This window comes from Amblyomma mixtum, chromosome 5 (assembly GCF_055824585.1).
Source record: "Amblyomma mixtum isolate Tamu chromosome 5, ASM5582458v1, whole genome shotgun sequence".
NCBI lineage: Eukaryota > Metazoa > Arthropoda > Arachnida > Ixodida > Ixodidae > Amblyomma > Amblyomma mixtum.
Window position 1 is genome coordinate 735982 of NC_143016.1, and position 22261 is coordinate 758242.

Below are 22261 nucleotides of genomic sequence, written 5' to 3' on the forward strand. Positions count from 1 at the left end.
AGGCCTGTGTGACGAGTTCAAAATTATTTTATTTCCTCAGATCCGATCCGAACGCATTTTGGCGGCTTGTTCTTTTTTTGGTGCTCGTTCTATGGTAAAACGGGTAGAACTGCTTGCCCTTTTCGATCGGCTTATGCCAAACGCCTCCACCAGGGAGTAGCACCAGCCACATAACGTTCGCCTAATCGGCGGGTCGTATTTGAAATTGCGGTTACCGCGGTGTCACAGCCGTTACTTTGTTTCGTTACATATTTTTGGTGCTACTGTGTTATTGTACGCGTTCGACGGTGTCCAGGCTAGTTCGGGCAGCTGTCGTGTGAAAAGTGGTGCTGTATTGATCTGTGCCAAGAACAGGTTGGTCCCACCGCCGTCGGTCGGCCCCGTTCAGTGGACATCATGAACGGGTCGTTGAAGCCGCCCGTCGACTTGTCCCTTCCAGCCGTGCTGATAATGCAAACGGACAAAGACATGAACTGTCTCGAGAATCGCCTGGCTTCCTTCGATCAGTGGCCGCTGACGGGCGACGACTGCGTGTGCACGCCCAAGCGCATGGCGGAAGCGGGATTTTACCACTGTCCTACAGAGAACGAGCCTGACCTTGCTCGCTGTTACGTCTGCTTCAAGGAGCTCGACGGCTGGGATCCGAGCGACGACCCGTCCAAGGAGCACTCGCGCTCCGTTAACTGCGCGTTCGTTCGCTTGGACAAGAAGGCCCGGGATGTGACCGTATTCGACTTCATCCACCTCGAGAAGGCCCGCGCCAAGAACAGAACGGACAAGTTCGTACAGATGCACCAAACCGAAGTCGGAGAGGCTATGCGCAAGGTTACGTACGAAGTGGACAAGGTGCGGAGGAAGATGCATTGACTACCTACCTACGATTTCGTCGCCGCATCCGCAAATTCACACGCTGCTTTTTCTGTGTTGTGTAATCTGCGTGGAAGCATTTATTGAAAAGTTTTCTTATCTTTTACCCAGCGTTCCGAATCTGTGCTCCGTATAACGTGCACTTACTGGCAAGACACACAAATAGCGCTTTTGCATCGTCAGCCGTTGTATGCGGCACTGCGAATGTAGTTGGCGCAGGCGCAACTTGTATGCTATTAAGTGCTTTCGGATCTCGCCTTTGTGTTATGAAGTAGCCTTTGGTGTCAGCAATAAATATGTTGGCAACACCTCATTCTTGTGTTGAACCCTTTTTTTTTATTGTCTGCTGGGTTACAAAATAGATCAAGGCACAGCTCAACAACTGAGATCTTGTAACAGAAAGCAAATGTACATCTCGCAGCAATAATTTCAGGGACACAAACAAGATAAACAATGTATGGATTTCTTAAAATGCAGTCTTTACACAACGTAACAAAATACTCGAGAATGCGTTTGCTCCTCTCCATCATAAACACAAGACTTGAAGGGCCTGTTGATGAATCGCACATGGCCAGGCCACAGCTAAACTTATAAAAATGGGTCAGGTCATCTCTGCAGCATGAAAAAAAAAAATCATTTGGTGACAATAAAAATACATATATTTACAGTATGTGATGACTTGGGATGCTGTCAGCATGCAGCAGACACAACAGGGTAATGCTATTTTCTTGCAGCCCACAGCTAGTGGGGCTGAAACCTTGCAGCATGTGAAAAATGTGCTGTCATCACACATCTGCGTTCTTTCTTGCTGCCCCCCAAAGACTGGCATACTGACACGTATCCAAATGCAATATTATGTACATATTCATAGTGGTAATGGGATGGGTGCAGCCTCTTGGAACTGCACACTGCTCATGAACACCGAAAGGAAAGGTGATGAAACTCATGGTAGCGCACGGAGCCCCCCTCACCAACTCACTGGGCAAAACAAGTAACGGCCCTGTGAACTGGTCCTGGTACACAAAGTGAAATCAACATGCGACAACCTGACTCTTCAACGGCACAGAGCTGTACACTGCAAGAGTCTCTCCTCCAACTGTGCACACAAAGACTGGATGAAGCAGCTGTTCCGATGAGATGCACTTCATTCGTTCTTCTGACAGTAGAGCTCCTTGAGTGACTTCAGTTCATCGATGAGTGCCTTGTTCTGGTTCTCCAGGACAGCAACCCTGTTTTCCAGGCACTTTATGTACTCCTTTTTCTTCCGCCGGCACTCCTTGGCTGCGTCCCTGCAATGAGTACACCCTGTCAGCACCCCCCTGCAGCCTTTGCCAGGCAGCTTGCAAGCTTCAGTCTTGCCAACAGTACCTGTTCTTGAGCAGGCGTAGCTCACGCTTGCGGGACGCCTCCTCTGCAAGAGACTGCTGAGTCTGCAGGCTGGCTGCAGGTGCCATGACCACACTCTGTGCCAGCGCCTGTGACGTGCCACCCGTGCCCGTCGTCCTGATCTGGTATGCTTGCAGGTCAGCCGCAGATACCGTCACTGCAATAAAATACCAGCCCAATCAACCATTGGCTGCTACCAGAGCCAGCAGCTCGTCATTTGTGTTCAAAAATACTAAAAAGAAAGTCATTAAATCTCCACAGCACGCCACCTGCAAAGCCCTGGTAAGGTGTTGAACAAGAACACAAGTTTGGCATGATAAGATAAAAAAAAAACCATTGACAGCCGTGAAGATGGCTTTATCAGACAAAATGCTTGCCAGCATTGAAGGTGGTTTCATCAAAGACAAAATGCTTTTAAAGAATAGCAGAACACTCCAAAATCTGGATACTCGTGTGGTGTAACCATTACGTTTTGGGTAGACAATTACAACATGAACAAAAATCTCTCTGAAGTCGCACTTCACTGCATAGTGGGCCAAATGGCTGCTCATTTGTGCAAAGACTCATTGATGTTTATTAGTGTGTAGTAGTCTGTACACAGGGCAAGCTGGCAGTTGCGTGAACATAAGGTTGAGACATCACACCTCGCCACTTCATCTTAATCAAAACAATTAGCACGCTAATAATAATCAGTAAATTCTAGCCCATAATGGCACCATCAATTCTGCAGCATACAGAAACTCTTCTATTTTCCTGCTAAGTACAGGTCTTTGAAATGCAGTTAACCACCATCTTGCAGAAGTTTCTACATCATCATAAATCCTAATTCTATCCTCGAAGTTTCCGATTAGTAGTCTTGTAGACTGCATGCACAACAATCAAAATGCAAGAAGTGGGTGTGGAAAAAAGAATTTAAATAAGCCGGTCCGCACCTGGCACAAAAAACTGCCCATCCTGCCCCTGGGCATACTGGACAATGGTGCCAGCAGCTGTGCCCGAGCCGGCATTGGTCATGGTCAGCGTCTGGAGCCCCTGCAGGCTGCCCTCTTGCGTCACGGCTGCCAGCTGAATGGCCGAGGCTGGTACCACTGCAAGGAAAACCACCCCCATGGCATCACAACTGCCTTCACTTGACACTGCCCAGCACTTTTTCACATTCATCTGCTATCTTGCGCGCTCCATTCAGCATAGTACTACAATGTTCAGAGCCGAGCATTATTTCTTATATTTCACAAAGCACCATTGCTGATGAACAACCTCGCCACAGCCATCTGGCAAGGGCATGTACTTTACAGCCCAAGCAATAATCTTGGGTCATTTTTCCTATAAGTGGGCCCCATTGTTCATGAGGTTTTGACAAGCTCCCACCATTGCATCTATCAGGCTATGCCAGTACCATACACCATTTGCTAACAGAATGCTTCAACATGGCACCCTCACGCACCAAATTTATGCACAATTGCCCAAAGCCACAGCTCACACCCAGTTAAGCCATGCTCATGCCTCAAGGCATTTTACCACCGGTAGCTGTGCCATTCCTGTTCCACCCAAAGGAAGCGACACCAAGCTAGAAAGTTCAAAATCTAGTCACCAGGCTCCTGCGAATACACAGCAGCTGTGTATGGATGCTCTCCCGTGGGTGTCCTTAGGTGCCCCCCTTTCATTTGCTCCGCATTGAAATGTGCCCGTTAAGCGGTAGCACATCTCGAGGGCCAAATCAGTACCCCAGCTGAAGGAATGCAGAATCACAAGGTGTGAGCCTTAGCAGGTTTGGAGATTTCAAATTCGCACTGCATAAATCAGGATGTTATGATCATCTCTTCAAAATATTGCGGCGCAAGCCCGACAATGTGGTGAAAATCAAATCAAAAGATGTTTGCGCTCTCTCTCAACAAAGCCTATCTCCTCTTTTGCTCTGCTGTTACCCTAGGTACCAGTGTTTGGGGCAGGCCATAAGCATATTATTGCTCCACCATTCTTGATTGACAGGTGAATGAGGGATGATGTCTTGTTGTCTGCTTAATGTACCATTCCTTGTTCGTCGCACTACTTGTTTTCGCACACATGCATGTATGCATGCAAAAAAAAAAAGCAGCTTTTTAATTTCCTGCCCTGGTCTGTTCTTTGGAAGATCTCAGTGTTACGCCATTCGCCTATCATTGATCTCGTTCATTTCTTTTTAGATGCATGCAGTCACAGCTGTCTGCGCAGAAAGCTGACCACGTACTACAGTCAAACCAGGATATATCGAACTTGAAGGGGATCGCGAAATAGTTAATATAGATAGATACACCTATCTGTGACCTAGAAGCAAGAATACTACATATCACCCATGCTAGAGGCATGCCTCTTGTAGTGACATGCCGCCTGCTGGCAAATTGGTAGTGCACTGCTTGTTAGGCGTTGCTAGGTCTAACCTGCTTTGCATTGAAGCCACAGCGGATAGTGCTTTGAACTAGTCACTGCCTATTATAAGAAGTCTGATCCTGTTACCAGTGCGCTATAAACAGAACAACCACTTATTAAAATTAAGGCACACTTGATTTCCACAATACCTTCGGCAGCGAAGCTGGTATTAGGCTTTAGTTAGGTTGATTCCACTGCATGATGATAGCAATGCGGCATGGATCATGAGTACAAGAGACCGAAGGCCACCTTCAGGCACACCCCACATGCACCTCACCACCCAGTTTCACGCTGCTTTCATTGTCAGCAGGTGCCCAAGGCTGCGCAGCCAACCCATCTCCACGCACAAAAAGTGATTGAAGAGTGCCTTTAGCAGAAGTGCCACCTGCCACAACGCAGCAAGTCGTTCGATAAATCAAGCGTTTCTCTGAACATTTCTATATGTCCAGGTTCGATATATCCGGGCTCGACTGCTGCACACACATACCTTAGATAATTATGTTTCAGACATAACATGATACAGTGGGACCTCGATTATACGTCCCCCGGTCATGCGACGACCCGTATTTCACGACGAATTTGTGCGGTACCGGCAAAACCCCCACAGAGACAATGCATTAAAAATTGTGCCTCTCCCGTAACAGAGAGTAGAGCAAGCATGAAATGTTTACGGGCCTAACACAGGCTCCATTGCTCGGCTTAAGCAGCTGTGACGGTGGCGGCATTGAAATCCAGGACGATGCAGAAGCGTACGCGGACACGACGAGACGCAGGCCTGACAAGAATGTATATGCAGCGCGTTCGAATACTCCGCGAGCGTGTATACATCTGCCTGCCAGAGGGGTAAAGGGCTTGAAGGCCAAGCGGCCGGTCTTTTACATGCGTTAGTGTGGGACCGCAGCAGCGCCATCCTTGGGGAGGGAGCGAAAGTTTTCCGCGGAAAGCCATTCGCACCCTGGAGCTCCCCTCTTTCTCTTAGCGGCCTTCTCTCAAAGCCCCTAACAGATCACGTATGACAACGAAGTGTATTGTGGCATGTATGTGCTTTTTCCACGCGTTATTAGAAATGGTTTGGTTTGGTTTATGGGGTCTAATGTCCCAAAGCGACTAATGCTATGAGAGACGCCGTAGTCGAGGGCTCCGGAATTTCGACCACCTGGGGTTCTTTAACCTGCACTGACATCGCACAGTACACGGGCCTCTAGAATTTCTTCTCCAAAGAAATTCTAGCCGCCGCGGCCGGGATCGAACCCGCGTCTTTTGGGTCAGCAGCCGAGCACCATAACCGCTGAGCCACCGCGGCGGCCACGTGTTATTAGAAATCGGAAATTATAATTACGTGCATTATCAAATGCACAGCTCGACTGACGTCTTGATAAACATTGAGAACACACTGGCAGCAGTTATTTTTTGTGACTCGTTTGGAGAGCAACCGGCGCCTGTATGCCGGTCCCGTAGGAGGGCTTAGAGAGTCTCGTTGAATCTCGTTAAGTCTCGTACGGTGCCCGGATGTTCTCGTTTCAGAGCCCGGATGAGTGGATTTCAGTGCCCGGATGATGGCTCTCGGTCTTGGCGTGACGTCACCACAATGCCGACAACAGGAGCTAAAAGCATTTCATGCTTAAAAACCTCGGTTATATGATGCAAATTTTAGAAGGACCCCGCTTCGTACGACGTCTGGCTCGTACCGTCCGTCAAAAAAGGTCGTCAGCAAACGCAGGCCGGGATGTACCGTATTTTCGCGATTCTAAGCACCCCCCCCCCCCCCCTCCCCCCCCCTCCCCCCCCCCCCCCCCCCCCCCCGAATCTAAGCACCCCCCCTATTTTCGGAAAAAAATTTCTGAAAAAAAACTTTGCATGCGAATCTAAGCGCCCCCTTTTTTGCGCGGAAGAGAGCGTTGCCGAGGCCGCCAAGTGCACTTGCTCTCTTTTTGGTGGAGCCTGTGCTGTCTGAGCCTGTGCTGTGGGAGTCCCGAGGAGGCGCGGCCAGCCCGTTGTTGTTGTGGCTGAGAGAAGGATGAAAAGGAAATTGCACAGGCCTGCCTACTGGCTCGAGCCAAGCCACCACTGCTGCCAAGTGCAGATAGAGGAGAGTTAAAAGATCAGAGGAAAGATAGAGAGAAAATATAAGACGCCCGCTGGTGCCACCCTGCTGAAAAAACAGATAAGCGGGGAGGCCCCGCTGGCATGCGAATCTAAGCACCCCCTTTTTTGCGCGGAAGAGAGCGTTGCCGAGGCCGCCAAGTGCACTTGCTCTCTTTTTCGTCGAGCCGGTGCTGTCAGTCCCGAGGAGGCGCGGCCTGCCGGTTGTTGTTGTGACTGAGAGAAGGATGAAAAGGAAATTGCACAGGCCTGCCTACTGGCTCGAGCCAAGCCACCACCGCTGCCAAGTGCAGATAGAGGAGAGTTAAAAGATCAGAGGAAAGATAAAGAGAAAAGATAAGACGCTCGCGGGAGCTGACGCTGCTGAAAAAACAGATAAGCGGGCCAGGCCGCGCTCGCCCAAGCGAGGACAGCAGCGTCCACGGCGTTTTTTGTGTTGCTGCGTTCCGTTCCGACACTACAAGACAGATGGCGGCACAGAACTGTCTGCAGCTATTTTTCTTTTGAATGTTTCCTAAGTAAAATGTTTTTTCTCGCGCCCGTTTCATCGAGATTTCGCCGCAAAAAGAGGGGCCCGGGGGGGGGGGGGGGGGGGGGGGGGGTCAGTTTAGATTTTTCGAATCTAAGCACCCCCTCTCACTTTGGGCATCGCGATCGGGGTGCTTAGAATCGAGTAAATACGGTAGGCACACTTTAGTCAGTCGATAACCGGTGCGCCTTAATCTTTCCACCTATCAAGAAAACCGCGCGAGCGTGAGCCGCTGCCCCGCTGCTCACGGCAGCCTCAACGGCCATTTTATCTTGTTTGTTGAAGACTAGCCCTCTGCCAGCAAAAATGTGCTGCATTTGTGTTCCGAAAAAAAAAAAAAAAATATGACGATGAAGTTCAGATGTTAAAAAATATCACGCTTGATTTTCGATTATACGACACCCGGATTATACGACGGTTTCGCGCGGTCCCCTGAACGTTGTATAATCGAGGTTCCACTGTACACTACAGAGCACTTTCTCGAGACAACTGGTGCATGCCAACATGTGCAAGGAATCACCGCTGTAAATACACTCGGTAAAAAAGAGTGAGAATTAACCTGGCAAGGCACACACATCTGGAGCACTTTGTGCACCTTCCTAAAAGTGGAGCAGCAAGAGGTATTTCGCCTGCGGAGACTAGTTGCTGAGACAGAGGAAAAAGAAAATGCCTAGGAGAGGGGGCCACCAGTTCTGCCAGCCATGCAGAACCCTCACAAGAGGTTGCCTACCTTTGAGCAGCCCAGCGGCAGTGTGGTACTGGGCGCCTGCCACTGTGATGGTGTCTTGGTCGTCTTCCTCCTCTTTGGATTCAGCCGTGAGCGACGCTACGGCCCCCTGTGCCTCAGTGGATGACAGCTCGTTGAGAATCTTGCGATACGACGGCCGCCTGGCCAGTATTTCTCTACGCTTTTTGGAGTCGTCTTCCGCCGTGAGCACAGCCGTCTCCCCCGAAGCATCCAGTTTGCTCGCTGGAATCAGCTGTGAAGAAGACAAACGGGATTCTCACACAGGGGCCTCTGCCAGTCCAACTCAAGCCAATATACGTTAAAAACACATAAAGGCTTCTAGCTCAATTGAGCAGCGAAATGCATGTACGCAGGTGATAGCCCGTTATGCACACAAGCATGCTACCTATATGTAAACCCTCTAATTTGATTGCTACTCAAAAATTGAAGGTATAAAAGACACCACCAAAGCTTGAAACATGCACGGTGTTGCGGTGAATAGGGGCTCATGACATTGTTGGCCTCTTAGGTACCAGAGATGACTAGACCAGACAAATGACACTTCCATTAATTACAATTAAGAACTATTACAATCCAAAGCAGGTGCTTAATATCTTTCGGTTATGAAAAATTCAAGCACATGCATGCAGCAGTTGGCAAACATGGCAGACAAAAATAATTGTCAATTTGCTGTGTAAAGCCCCATGTAAAGTTTGGCATTGTTTCTATAAAAATTCGGCCAATGCAATCAAAGTCACAACTGTGCTGAGCTCAAAAATAAAACTTGATAATATAAACCCACCCTGGCTATGCACACAACATGTGGGCCCTGCATGCAGCATACTGATTCCAGAACACACTGCCACGCTCACATTGCTCTGCACCTGCGTAGGCTCAACATACAGTGCAGGTGTGCTTGTTCCGACCTACACTCAATAACCCATACCTGACTTGCCACAGTTAGTGACGTGGACCATGACTCTGGTGCCATGTCCTTTCCCCTCAAACATTGATTGCCGTCCTTTCAAAATTTTGGTGTAAAAGCCAAAGTAAAACAGAACAAACAGTAAATTCACCTGTCTCTCATTCGTACACATCAACAATTCCTAATAAAGTGCAGGCTCCATTACAAGTTACATCTGACCCACTAGGCATTTTGAGGTGCCAAATGGCTGTCCTGCTATCACGACCTTTAATGATGCCCTAACATAACTCACTTCAGCAGCATTTCAAACCTTACACATAAGCTCTTCCTTGGCATTTCTTTTTTTAAAAAAAAGCAATGCGCATAAATAAGATATCCTGTTTCCACAAGGCTACCATCAGTCTATAAGCCATGCCCTTTACCTTCTATCTGTGTCTGTTTCCATGGGAATGACTTTGACAGGAGCAGACAAAATATGCAGACTGCAACAGGGCAAAATTTCCAAAACCACAAAACCTAACTGCCTAAGCCTAACACGAATGACAAACAACCAGTTTTCCATTTGTTAAGACTCATTAATTCCTCCCCCAATATTAGGCAAGCATTGCAGGCTAATGAAATGCGTAATATATCTAACTTGTAAATGGCTTGGGAGCCATTATCAATTCAATGCAACCAATAATGTGACCTAGGGTAAACGGATAATTTAATCGCTCAACCAAAAGCCGGTTCCACTTAGTGACCACATGTATGATTTATATTCACATAAATCTAAAACGGTGCACTCTGTATGTACGAAAAAACTTGAGCAAATGTAACACAACACTGATGGAAAACATCCAGAGTGAAAGCAAATGATGTTTCACATATGATGAAAAACACAGTGCTTAAGTTTTCATGTGAAGAATGCAATGGGTCAAGCACTCAAGCCAGTTGTTTCAGCCTCATGAAAATGCCCAAACGCAAAAAAAAAAAAGAATCACAGGATGAGCACAGCATGAAGTGCATTCTCCCATGCTTTACACACAATGATAAGTATTGTTAGCCACACACGCACACAAGCACACACATTTACACACAAACACGCATGCTCAAAACATGAAGTGAAAATAGACATGCAAGACATGGCAGTCATGCAGTACTAATGATCGCAAAATAAACTGCCTGCATACAGCCTACGTCTTTGCATACTTAAGCATATGAAGCATCCCACTTCTCATAAAGAGCCCTTATTTCCAGATGACCTAGTAGGTCCACAACCTATCAAGCCTCAGGAGCAAAAGGTGTTACTGGAGACCTAATTTCGCTCAACACGTCACCAATCAACACCTTTAACCGCCCACTGAACTCCTCATTAACTGGTGCACGTATAGCTACTGAAACGAGAAACAGATGTACAAGAGCATTTCACGCTACTTCCATTAAGGTCAGGGTGCTCTCTCCAAGCTGGCCATCATGCCAATATGTGGACATGTTTTGTTCATAGTTTGTGCACAAGGTACTTGCTAAGTACTCTGCACAGGTAGCAAAAGTTCCTTATTCCTAACAAAGCCTAAAGCCAATAAAAACGTTGTCTCTGCCTGCACCACGTAATGTGTTCCTGAGCTCTAACAGCAGAAACACCCAATTATTGGTGCTCTAATAGATCTCTAGAAGAACAGAACTTATTGCTGCTAGCCCTGCTAAAGGAAACACATCTATCCGGATGCTAAAATATTTCAACCAGTTGATCAAAACGCATATCAAGAATGCTAAACAGGAGTTAAAAGTAAAACCCAGCAGCCAACAGTTGGTTGTAAACAAGCTCCTATCATGAAACTTTTCCCTCGCACGCACACTCACGTATGGTGGCCTCCTGCCCCCTTTAGGAAAGAATGCAGCACTGTGATGATGAAGCCTCTAACAGTGTTGTCAGGTAGGATGTGGCTAAGAGAATCCTCCCACTTAACAATAAGGATGAATTTCAACTTGCACTTACTTTTTGCTCCTTTCTTAATCTTTTTTTTTTCTAGTGCACATCCTAATGGCACCACGCACCCCCTCAGATGTCACATGATTTACACTACCACTTTCCACTTGGTCACACATCCACTGCTGTACAATTTTGCCCTCTTCACTTTAAACTGCCAAGCATTTCACCACTGCCTGCTATTGATGCAAGTGAATCAGGCGAAGCAGCTACGCAATGTGCCGCCTTCCGAATTGAAAACAGATCTTGCTAAACACAAGACAGACGCGTCACTTCGCTTCAGCACTGGGTATAAAAGCTCAACTAGCCAAGGACACAGCATGAGCATACCACTCAACATGGTAGTGCAGTTGCTCATAAAATCTATTTTCTCCTCAAACTATAGACTATCTTAGTCTAGCCCCAATAATAACGAAAGCTCCCTCACTGAAAATAAAAATTATGCACTTGTCTATATGCATGTAGACAAGCTTCTTAAGATAGCTTTCCTTTTTCTTTTTTTTTGTAATTACGCAGTTTTCAGTTTAATATAAACTTTGAATTCTCTGGCTGACAATGCCCCCAAAAGATCTGCAGTCACCATTTACCTGAATCAATGGCTCACATGCGGGTTCTTACTGCCTGAGAACAAGGGTCAAACTGTCATTTTGTGAGCCACATTTCAGTCATTCAGGATCAACCGAGGCCCAGATAGTCATGCAACCGAGACGGAGCATTTAATGTTTATGGCACTGCATTAACTAAGCTTCCTTCACAGTATAAGAAATTGACTAAGCTTGAAAGAGTCACAGTAAGAAAATCAAGTGAACCGACCACAAAGAAAACGTGTCCACAAAGCACCTTGCCGGCAGGCAATAGCATGACGGCCATCACTCAGTCAAGCTTGCACTTAAGCACTCACACAATGCTCGCACAGGCAAAAAACAGAAAAAGAAAGAGAGAAACTGAAAGAGTGGTGTGCAGCGCAGGCAGGAGAAAAGCTCCTAGCAGTGTAAGCTCGACAGAAGTGCATCTGCAAGTCCAGGCGGTGTTACCTGGACAGGGTGGACGCCAGCATCACCGTCGGCACTGTGGATCACTGAGCCCTTATTTACCAAAATGACATTCTTGCCCAACTGGAAAGAAGCAAGCAGAAAAAAAGGGGGGCCCCACTTGGAGCAAGAGCAGTGGCGGCAGCAGCAGCAATGGCAACCCCAACATTCTACACTCGTTACGAGTTCTACAAAGAAGACTGCCGTCTCACTCGAACCTATGTCCCCAGATGCAGACACAATAAGTGAGTTCCCGACCGAGAGGCCTGCCTGCTTTCAGATGACAACCATGAGAGTGTCTGCAGAGACCTGCACCTTTTGTTGTGCTCTGCAAATGTGCAAGCCTCCTGTGCAACTGCTGACTGAAATAAGCCTCAAGCCCTGCTGACAAGGCAGAAGCATCCATGGCCAAACACAAGCGAGTACAACTGGGGTATCAAGGAGCACCCGGTGATATGTGTCCAAATAAAATGAAATGAAATATGGAGCAGATGCCATAGCCACTTCTTTTATATAATGCCATTGAAAATTTGGCTGTGGTTCAACTTGGCTGAACCTGGTTAGTTGGAGCGAAAGGTCGGTCGCGGCATCTGCTGGACCATCGCCGCACAATGTGTGTTGGGGTACCATTGGGCATCGCATGATGGCGTTATGACTGCACGCCATGCGCGAAGGAATTTACATGCTCATAACTGAACTATCCACGCACGCCTCAGTACGTATGTCGAAGATACGTTTTTTAGACATCTGTGCATTCACTAGACGTGCCTTCATTCACTTCCATGGTTCGAACAGTTGTGGTGGAGTGAAAGCATCTCTGTCTCGCATGCCGGAGGCCCAGGTTTGATTCCCACTTATGTCACTCCAAGGTTATATCTACGCTGTAACATGACCTTCAAGGTTTGTATGCAAGAAGTGGAGCTCTCACTCCAATATAATGCCATTAAAAAAAGGTTCATTTTGCTGCAGTGCACTAGGATGGCAACTTCCATACAAAGGTTCCCAACGTTCACATGATAGGACCTGCGCACCTGTACAGTTCCTTCAAGCTCCTAAAGCTATCATGCATGTTATCAGCTGGCTTAAAGGCCTGAAAAACTAGTTTCAGAAAGCGCACACTAAAAAAGGTGTAAGCAAACTGATCACGATGTGAATGTGGCCTGTGTACAGAAGGTACAGACACCGAAGCTAAGCTGTTATGGGCTCTGCAAACGAGATGCTTACAGGAATGAAAAATGCACTGCAAAAAGCAAAACTGGAAGAAAAACAGCGGCAGTACGAAACCAGTGTGTGCTCCAAATCAACAAACAACCACAGCCGTGATGGAAAAGAAATGGCCAAGGTCTCAGTGCAGTCAGTCAACGAGATGGGTCTACTGTGATAGGAGAAACAAATGACAACACACAAAAAATTTAAGAGCAGTAGCTTCGTCCAGCCTTTTTTGCAACAATGGCCAGAAAATGACATGCGAGTGCACTACCATGAAATCCATGGACATTCATACTTCTAGCAGCGCTAATAAGTTATGAAAATTTTAACATCACGGTAGCTAAGCTTCCTAGTGATAACATTACAGCATGTGCACCACTACAGGCAACAAACGCACAAAAAAAAAAGAATGAAGATAGGAAAAGCTGATTATCGTGTTAGAGAATGTGCACAGTCAAAGTATAGAAGTCTGCTACACATGACATGAACACCTAGTAAGCCACAGCTGAAGTTGTAACAAAACAGGCAGGTATACACAGGGCACAAAGGAGACACTCGCACTTCAAGAATCAGACTCATTTCAAGTAAGCTCCCTGGGCCTAAGTACAACAACTTTTAACGTGCACAGCTGCCGAAACTAACTCCTGCCAGCACCAGCAACAGTACAGTCAACCATTAGAAAATACTACCTGTCTAGTTTCTGTCAACCTTAAAAAAAGAAAAACAAGCTATGCACTATGCCTTTCTATGATCCAATGATGTTAGCTACGAAAAATGGTGTTTGCAAAGGCCCAGCCTAGGGCAAACTGAAAATGTACTCAAAAAGACAAGCCTTGAAATGCTCTAGGCACTTGGGACAACATAAAACTGACAGAAGTGAACCAAAGAAACAAAACACCAAAGACTTCCCAAACATTTGCCCAAGAAGGGTCAATGACTGAATTGTCGGCATATTTAGCAAAAGGACACCACAGATGTTCTCAAAGAATGCTTGTGCACACACAGTCCCCACAGAAACAGAACGATAACACACAATGGAGACAGCTGTGCCTCCACGGGGCATGCATACACACCTGGGCCACAAGGAGCGGCCCTAAGAGAGTGGTTGAGACAAGGGAGTGGGCTTACCGTCTGCAGAGCAGCCCCTCCAGCGGCCTGGATCACCGACTGCTGGTTGGGCTGAATTACTGACTGCACGTGCATGGGCTGGTTGGGGATGGACACGTGTACTATGGAGACACCTCCACCCGGCTGCTGTACTGCCAAGGCCTGCGTTGTGGCTGAGGGGACAACCTGCACGAGAGAGAAGGAGACACATGCTGCACGACATGGGCCGGCCAGTCAGAAGCCCCAAGCTGTGCATCCATGGGATGATGGCATTTCCAGTATCCCGACAGGCACTGAACCTCTCTTGGACGCCCTGTGGACATCCCGAACGTCCGTAGGACATCCAAGGGAGTTTTAATGCCCATTGGGTTACTATGGATGCACTACTTTTCTGAAATTAGTGGTGCTACTCCTGCACATTACTGCTGCCCAGTATTTGCATCAAGCAAGTGCCATGCACTGGCACATTTTCTAACCACAGGAAAAAAAAAAACTTCGAAGAACACCTGCCCCCACAAGAATGGAACAGTGGCAACAGCAATTCAGTAAACTATCTATCCCTATTTAAGCATCGCCTAATGGAAACGGAGTTATGGCATGTGCAGGCTGGTAGTGATCACAGCTGCAGTTTTTCATACAGTTCAGTGTTCCCACGATGTACAGAAGGGAAACACTGCACGCGCCACACCAAATGATATACAAAGGCTGCAAATGCTTTTTCACTTGCTGAACAAGCCCCCAGCTCATTCGTCCTCTGACAAACAAAACTGAGAATCTGCTGGTAGCTGTGGAATACTTGGTGGCTTTAGAAGGACAGCCGAGAAACACACCCAGACAAAAAAGAATAGCTGGCCTGCTCAAATTTTCATCACTGATGTGTCACGGAAAAGTAGGCACTAGAGAAAAGCAAACAGCTACAAGGTTTAAATAATTACTACTATAAATCTGTTTCAGCTAGTAAAGGACTTCGCAATAAAAAGACTCTCACAAGTAATGTTAATCATTCTTCTAATCTGTGGCTATCGTAGATTTTGGTGTTTTTCAGTGCACAAATTCATAATGGCATCCCATGGTGTGCATATCAAGGTAGCCCCAAATTGTGTTAAATGATCGCAGCATACTGCTCCAGATAATATTGCACACACACACACACACACAGAACAAATAAAACCAGCCAACCGTAGGGGAGCATACAGGCGATGACAGAAGCTAACAGGGCACACTATTGCATTCTATCCCTATTTAAGCATCGCCTAATGGAAACGGAGTTATGGCATGTGCAGGCTGGTAGTGATCACAGCTGCGGTTTTTCATTAGCACACAATAAATTTTTCTTTCTGCTAGGAACAGAAAGAACAGTGTGCTTCGTTTACTCATGTAAGCACCTGTACTTTAAATTAGAAAGGCATTTGTGATAGTAGAATTTTACTTGAAGTAAAAGGCAACACAATGCAGCCCAGAAAACACCATGCCATCTGTGGGGCATTTTTACTTTCTAGTATCTGTTAATTTATTTATTATCTTAAAATACTGCTTAATCTATTACCTGCTCTGATTCAAAGCAAAAACACCTTCCCCCAATGATTTTCTCAATATCTAGTTTTTTACCTATCTACTATCTCAAGTTATTACCAACTTTCCTTAACTAAATAAAATTCTTATGCCCTCCTTTTCTTCAGACTGTTCTCACAGGTTAGCACGCACACACAATGAGTTTTAAAACCAGGCAAGGAAATAAGATGAAAAAAAAAGAGAACCCCTCCTACAAGCTCTCCCATCTAACCGTGGATGAAGGAAAGAAAAAAAGGCACGAGAAGAGAGCGAAGGCACATATAATGCAATGGTGAGACCACGTGGTGTCATCATGGAGAGCCAGTAACAGAAGGATGGACACTATACAAACCTGAGAGCACAAAGACCTAGTACGTGGCTCAAACGAGTGGGGTCTACAGCATCTAGGCAGTCAGCACAACCAAACAAAGACGGAAATGGCATGCACACTGCAAGAGTTGCCACCACCTTTTGAGACAGCTGCATGCTCCATGATAGATGGCTGCCATCTGTGCATGCATTGTTGTGTGAGGCAACAAATCCCACCAATCAGATGGGCCATTTCAAAGCCACTTGCGGCTCATGCCAGCATGCACAGAAAAAGCATGCCTCAAGGCACCCTTGCACTATGCAGAGTGGATGTTTCCAGCCTTCAAGAAGCCTACAGAACTGGGATTCAAGCAATATTTTAAAGTGATTAAAGTTATATATGTATACAGCCCGCGTCGAAAAATAAAAATGAACAGACAATCTCCATGCTGCGTTTCTCAACGTTCTTACACCTAAATGGGCATATTCTTGAAACAAAGACCATCACAACGAGCTTCCCCTATTTCCCCAATGACACAGGAACAAGTTGCGTGGCAACTCAGTTGCAATGTCCACTGCCATATGGCAGCCTGTGCCATTTTCAGAGCTTGAAAGCTCACAAATGCATGCATTGTGAGTTGGCCAATTTCCTGGTCATGCAAAAGTCGTGCGGGTGCAAAAGTGTCAAGGCTTGACTGAAACCAGGAAGCAGGCCGAGTGGACGAGTAAAGGTGGTGCTGCCCTCTGTGGGCCAGCCCCCCCATCACAGAGCGAGCAAGTAACTCACGTTGAGCTGCTTGACCTGTGCCGGGGAGGCAAACACAACGGTGCCGTTGGTGCGCCCCTGAGCAGAGGAGACCACCACCGCGCTGGGCGCCGGGCTGGAGCGTGCTGCCGTGGTCGTGTTGGTGGCACGTGAGGCAGGCGCCGCACTGCTGGTCACCACGGTTGGTCCTTCTTCCATCAGCACTTCCATCTACAGCGGCGACCAGGCAAGCGTGGTCACCAACCACGGCAACAGCACGCCCGGCCACCACAGCGGTCACAACAACCCCTTCCGCCCGCCCCCACCTGGTTCCACCAAGCTCTGCTTCAGAAGCTCCAGCACGACCAGACTCAAAAGAACAGCTGCAACATGGCACGACCAGAAGCATATTGCTGCCCCTGGCAGGTGCCATGGCTCATTTCAGCAATGGCTAAGGGACAAGAGGAATGCTGGACTGAAGAGAATTCTACAATGAGCCAAGATCGACACACAATGTGCATTTCTCAGCAGCGCAGACCCTATCTCAGTGCAGCATTTCAGTTCTCAATTTTTCCAAGCTTTCGTCACTTAATGACATTTTTCTCAAATGCTTCCAAGAACCCAACCACCAAGACGCTAGTGTGAAATGTACTCAAAAGTTACCATTTCTGTTATCTTGGCAATAGTTACGTCAACACCACAATAACCCAAGCTTACAGGGTGAAAGCAAACAATGAGCCTTAAATGACTCCTACTGATGCCCAACTAAAATGCTGAGCCAACTAAAAACAATACAATGTTATGCCTCCAGGGAAATATTTCAAAAGCTGATTCAATTGTTCTGATGAAGTGTAACAATTCAGTAAATAAGTATATTCATTATGTGACGTATTCTTTGGGTGCATTGCCTTATTTACTGATTGTTGAATGAACTTCTCATTGCCAAAATAGGGTGATTAATGACCAACAACATGCATGCAGTTTCATGTTAACCTCAGATTTAAAAAAACTGTCCTAGAGCAAAAAAGTGCACCTGCTTTCAGCCAGCTTTCTGGGGATAGAAACTAGTTTTCAGAGAACCGGAAATGAATCTTCAGTCCTCATGATGGAAACACTCATTCCTTCAAACCTTCAGAAGGCTCAACAGGCGCTGATACAATACTGATTCTGGTCGTCCTCTGCAGAAGCGAAAGGGCTTAACTCGAGATCCTGGGGTGGTGACATGCGAGTAGTACAGAGCCTCAAGGAACAATAATTTTAAAAAGCGTTCCAACGGAAACTTTTTGATATTACCTCAATAGCATGTCACTGCATTAGGTGAAGTTATAACAGCCCACTTCACAGCCGATTAACCTGGGTTGGTACAATTCCTTGCCGAAGTGGTTCCGTTTTTAATCTTCGGCCCTTTAGAACAGCATGGGGCTGTTTTGTTGCTGTCGTTCAGTTGTTAAGTCACGCCCGACTCTTCACGACCCATTTACCACAGTACGCCAGGCCTTCCAGTCTTCCACTGTCTCCCAGAGTTCACAAAGTTTCATCATTGCATCGGTGATGCCGCCTAACCATCTTATCCTCTGCCGTCCCCTTCTCTTTGTGCCCTCAATCTTTCCCAGTATCATAGTGGGAAAATCGAAAATGGAATGGAATTGATATCAGAATAATCATGATACAGACCCTGATGTTCCTTTGCACATGTGTTGCTACTCAGCCAAAGTGCACTGTTTCATTTCAATGAATAACATGTTTGCCAACAAGAAGGAGCATGTCCCTGGTGCCCCCTGTTTCAGTGTATAGTGAAGAAAAGAGTTCAGAGGCCTTTGAAAGGCCACAAGAAACTAGGACAGTGAACATGTGCAATATGTTAGATGTCACTTTGTTAGAGGCAGTGTATATTTTCCAGCTCCAATCTAGTTTTTTACACACCGACCCTTTGCACTCACTGTAGGGCCCCTCCTGATGCAACACAGCCATTCTGGTCTACTGTTGGACATGGCCCTGAGTTGGGCATCACGAGCTTTCCCATAGCTGAAATGTGAGCGTTTTTCTCTCTGCGCATGATGCGATATATGTCATAACAAAAGTGGAAGCCCCCAATGCCACTATGCTCTAAAAACAAGTATGAACAGTCAGACTTCCTATTTCTCTTCTGTCCACAAGAAGAGTGCTTCATGTTTTCGGGTGCTCTCTTTTTGTTCAGTTTTTTTTTTTTAAACTACCCAAAAGTTCTACTGCCATGTATCATTTGCAGCCAGAACATCACGAGTTTTCATGTATGCAAAGTTCACTTTAGTCAGGCTGAGAACTTAAAGCCTCAATGCTTGCTTCTAGAAAGATCACTTCAGAGTGAAAGGACGAAGACCTTCTTAAATGCCAATGAGCTTTGCAAGTCCAAATGAATTCAATACATCAATGCTGTGCACTCCTCACTGACGTCTTTGCTTTTTTTTAAGATACAATTCGCATTTGAAATTGAAACTGCGAACTATGGAAGATGGGGTAAACTTAAACTGAAAGAGCCTCAGGCATGGGAAGGCACTGTCTCTTCCAAGAAGGAGGCAACTCGTAACTCACATGTTTCAAATTCAGCCACAAAATCAACATGAATCCTGCATGATGTATAAATGACCTACAACTTCTGCTCCAAATGCAGTGCCCTCAACAAATGAGATCGCAAGCTGAGAAAATGTCTGGCCCTTGAAATCATTCCTCATGGAGATGACTGAAACAAGAACTGAACACCCAAAGCTGGTTTACATGCACATTCAGAAAGGGCGGCATAACATTGTTACTAAAAAGAAAGTCTAGTATGTCATTTGTAACAGCATACCAATTCCATACTGGCATTAATTTTCATGTGCCAATTTCGTCCAGTCTTCAAGGTTTGTGTTGGACACCCCGTACAAGGTGAAGTCGGGTCCACTTGCCCTCACCTACGATTGCCAGAGCGTCTTTCTGCATTGAAATATGAAGCCGTAACAAACCATTTGCAGGGCCCATTACTGCCTCCACTTTTAGCCCACAGATGTGATTGTCTGTTCATACATTTTTCAGTTATTGCTGCTCCTTTTTTGATAGCACTTTTACTCTAGTTGTGAACAAAGCCCTTTCAGAGTTTACAATTCTGAGCCTTTCACACAAATTATATTTCAAAGTTCAGTTCTTTTAAGCTGGGAACAACCAAAATCCATTTTCAAATCACCAAGCAGGACTAACTTTAAGAGCACGAGAATTTGAAACTTTCACACTAATGACTTCTGAAGTGCTGCGATCGTTGTGCATGTCACTCTGTGCAAGGTTGGGTAAATTCTAAAGCGTAACTATTTCACTGCTCTGTTGCCTCTACTTTAAAAGTTATCAAACCTGCCGCCTTCAATTCATAACCTAGTACTGAACAAGCTGGGCTTCTCCACTTAGCTTACGATTACATATGCCCTCCAATAGCACATTTTTCTCGTGATACACAAAATAATGGTTATTTAACTAGTGCTGCTGCGACACTGCTCTGCACACCGTCAAAGAAAAAAAAAATGCTTGTATGTACACAAATGATGAGTGTAATGCGCCGCAATTGGAACGCAAGTAAAAAAGCAGTTGTCCAACCAACGTTTAATATGCATGACACACAGCTTGAACAGCTCATTCCGCACACCGAGGATGCCCACACCAGCAAGGTTTTCCGATGTAGTCTCGCGCGGCAGTTTACGTAAGTGCGTGACGTAATCACACTGACGTCAGGAGATGACGCACGCGATATTATCGACTCCACGTTGGCAGAACCTGTGCAAAACCACATCCATATGCGACCACATTAAAGAGCGGTGGTGCTTGCGGTTTTTGTAACTGTTCAGAGCCCGGTTTTTCGACAAGGAAAATGCAACAAGACTTATCGCCGCATCAGACAGAGGAGAAAAAAAAAAAGAGACTCCGTAGAGCGCGACCGCTGGAGGGGCGTGAAAGCTAACACCTGCAAGGGCTCACATACTAACGCTGGTCAACAGCGGAACGACAATTGCCTCCAAGTTCTAGCCGCAAGGCAGCGCCGCGAAATGGCCCACGCGCCGAGCGACCTCGCAGCCACGTTGCAAAACTATTCGGCTCAAGGCCGCTTGGCCTCACGAGCGCGGTAGCGGCGCGCAATACCTTCCGTCGTCATATCCTTAAACTTTGCCTTGTGCAGCTAAGGGCACACAGGTCCTCACAACTCGATTCCAAAAATAAAATCAGTTGCTTAGGTCAGACGAACGCTGCGCGGTTACTCCCGATATGCGCAGACCAGCGGCCTTGAAAAGGCTGCGCGAACAAAAACCACCTCCGATCGGGCAGTACAAAGGTGCAATAACCACAAAGCACATAAATAATCGATTAATGAAACGGCCGTGGCAAGATTTTACAAGCGAGGACGTCCGAAGACCGGCTTTCGCGGCCCAACGTACGAGGAGCCGATGTCCGCACAACAGGCAACCATTCCGAACATCCACAGGCACAATCAACACAGCAAGAGTGTGACGAAGTGCTGCGTCCTAACGCACGAAAAAGCTTCACTGCGAGCAACTGAATGCGCGTTACAACGCCTGTCGAGCCACCAGAAGTACCGCGATCGAGCAAGCCGCGATACATACTTAGGCCTAACGTATACGCACGCGTCTAAATTCAGCGCGAGATTGCAGCCCTGGCAATCTGCCATATTTGCAGTGATACCGTCCTAGACTGCGACCGTACAGTTTTCTAAAAGCACAGTCGAAAATGGGCTAATTTCTCAAATTGATATCGAAAAATGCCACCACCGCACCACACACATCATGCCCGACTGTTATTGTAAGAAGGGGCGACGCAGGGCACTTACCAGTTACGTATTTCTCGTCACCAAGTTTGCCGCAACCCGAGTGGGCAAATTGGCAGAAACGTAGGAACCACGTCAAAGTACAACGACGTCGTCACTGAAAGCAGGACCACATCACCCTCGCCTAAGATCCCAGTATTCCTGCGCGCTACGTCACCGAAAGCGCTTCTCATTGGGCGATTCGCAAGCGACGCACACGTGACGATGTGCTGCGTCACCGTCATTGGATGGCCTGTGATGATTCACAAGCCATGACGACATGCAAGCCACGCATGTACAAGGACAATAATTTCCATTACGAAAAATTACTGTTTTTAGCATTTATGTATTGCGACATATCAGCGAAGTTAAACTATTAAATTGAAAGATAACCGAATTTTTTTTCCCTTCACTAAGGAAGAAACGATGCTGCCGCGAACGAAGCACTCTTTTTTATTTCGGAAAGTGATGGCCATGCGTGCGCAGGCAAGGTACAGGTTGAGGGCGTGGGCTGAAACTGGACGGCGCAGGGGAGGTTGCAGCGTCCGTGCAGGGCCTTGCGGCTGCTAGCGGTGCGC

At 46.7% G+C, this 22261-nt stretch overlaps 2 protein-coding genes across 10 annotated transcripts; one reads left to right on the forward strand and one right to left on the reverse strand.

The window, feature by feature from the left end:
- Positions 1-122: 122 nt before the first annotated feature.
- Det (baculoviral IAP repeat containing deterin) lies at positions 123-1180 on the forward strand. Its single transcript, XM_089542931.1, has one exon. It carries the CDS (start codon positions 397-399, stop codon positions 865-867), a length of 471 nt encoding a protein of 156 aa, XP_089399057.1. The 5' UTR covers positions 123-396; the 3' UTR covers positions 868-1180.
- CrebB (Cyclic-AMP response element binding protein B) lies at positions 1181-21833 on the reverse strand. 9 transcript variants are annotated; one of them, XM_089542921.1, is made up of 9 exons: positions 21708-21833; positions 19692-19816; positions 16907-17095; positions 14281-14445; positions 11947-12027; positions 8022-8271; positions 3186-3341; positions 2236-2410; positions 1181-2156 (listed from the first exon to the last, which is right to left on the reverse strand). In XM_089542921.1, exons 2-9 carry the CDS (start codon positions 19716-19718, stop codon positions 2012-2014), a joined length of 1188 nt encoding a protein of 395 aa, XP_089399047.1. In that variant the 5' UTR covers positions 19719-19816; positions 21708-21833; the 3' UTR covers positions 1181-2011. The 9 variants fall into 9 exon arrangements, with proteins under 9 accessions (XP_089399047.1, XP_089399051.1, XP_089399050.1 ...); XM_089542925.1 differs by lacking the exon at positions 21708-21833 and adding an exon at positions 21505-21694; XM_089542924.1 differs by lacking the exon at positions 21708-21833 and adding an exon at positions 21484-21694.
- Positions 21834-22261: the final 428 nt, after the last annotated feature.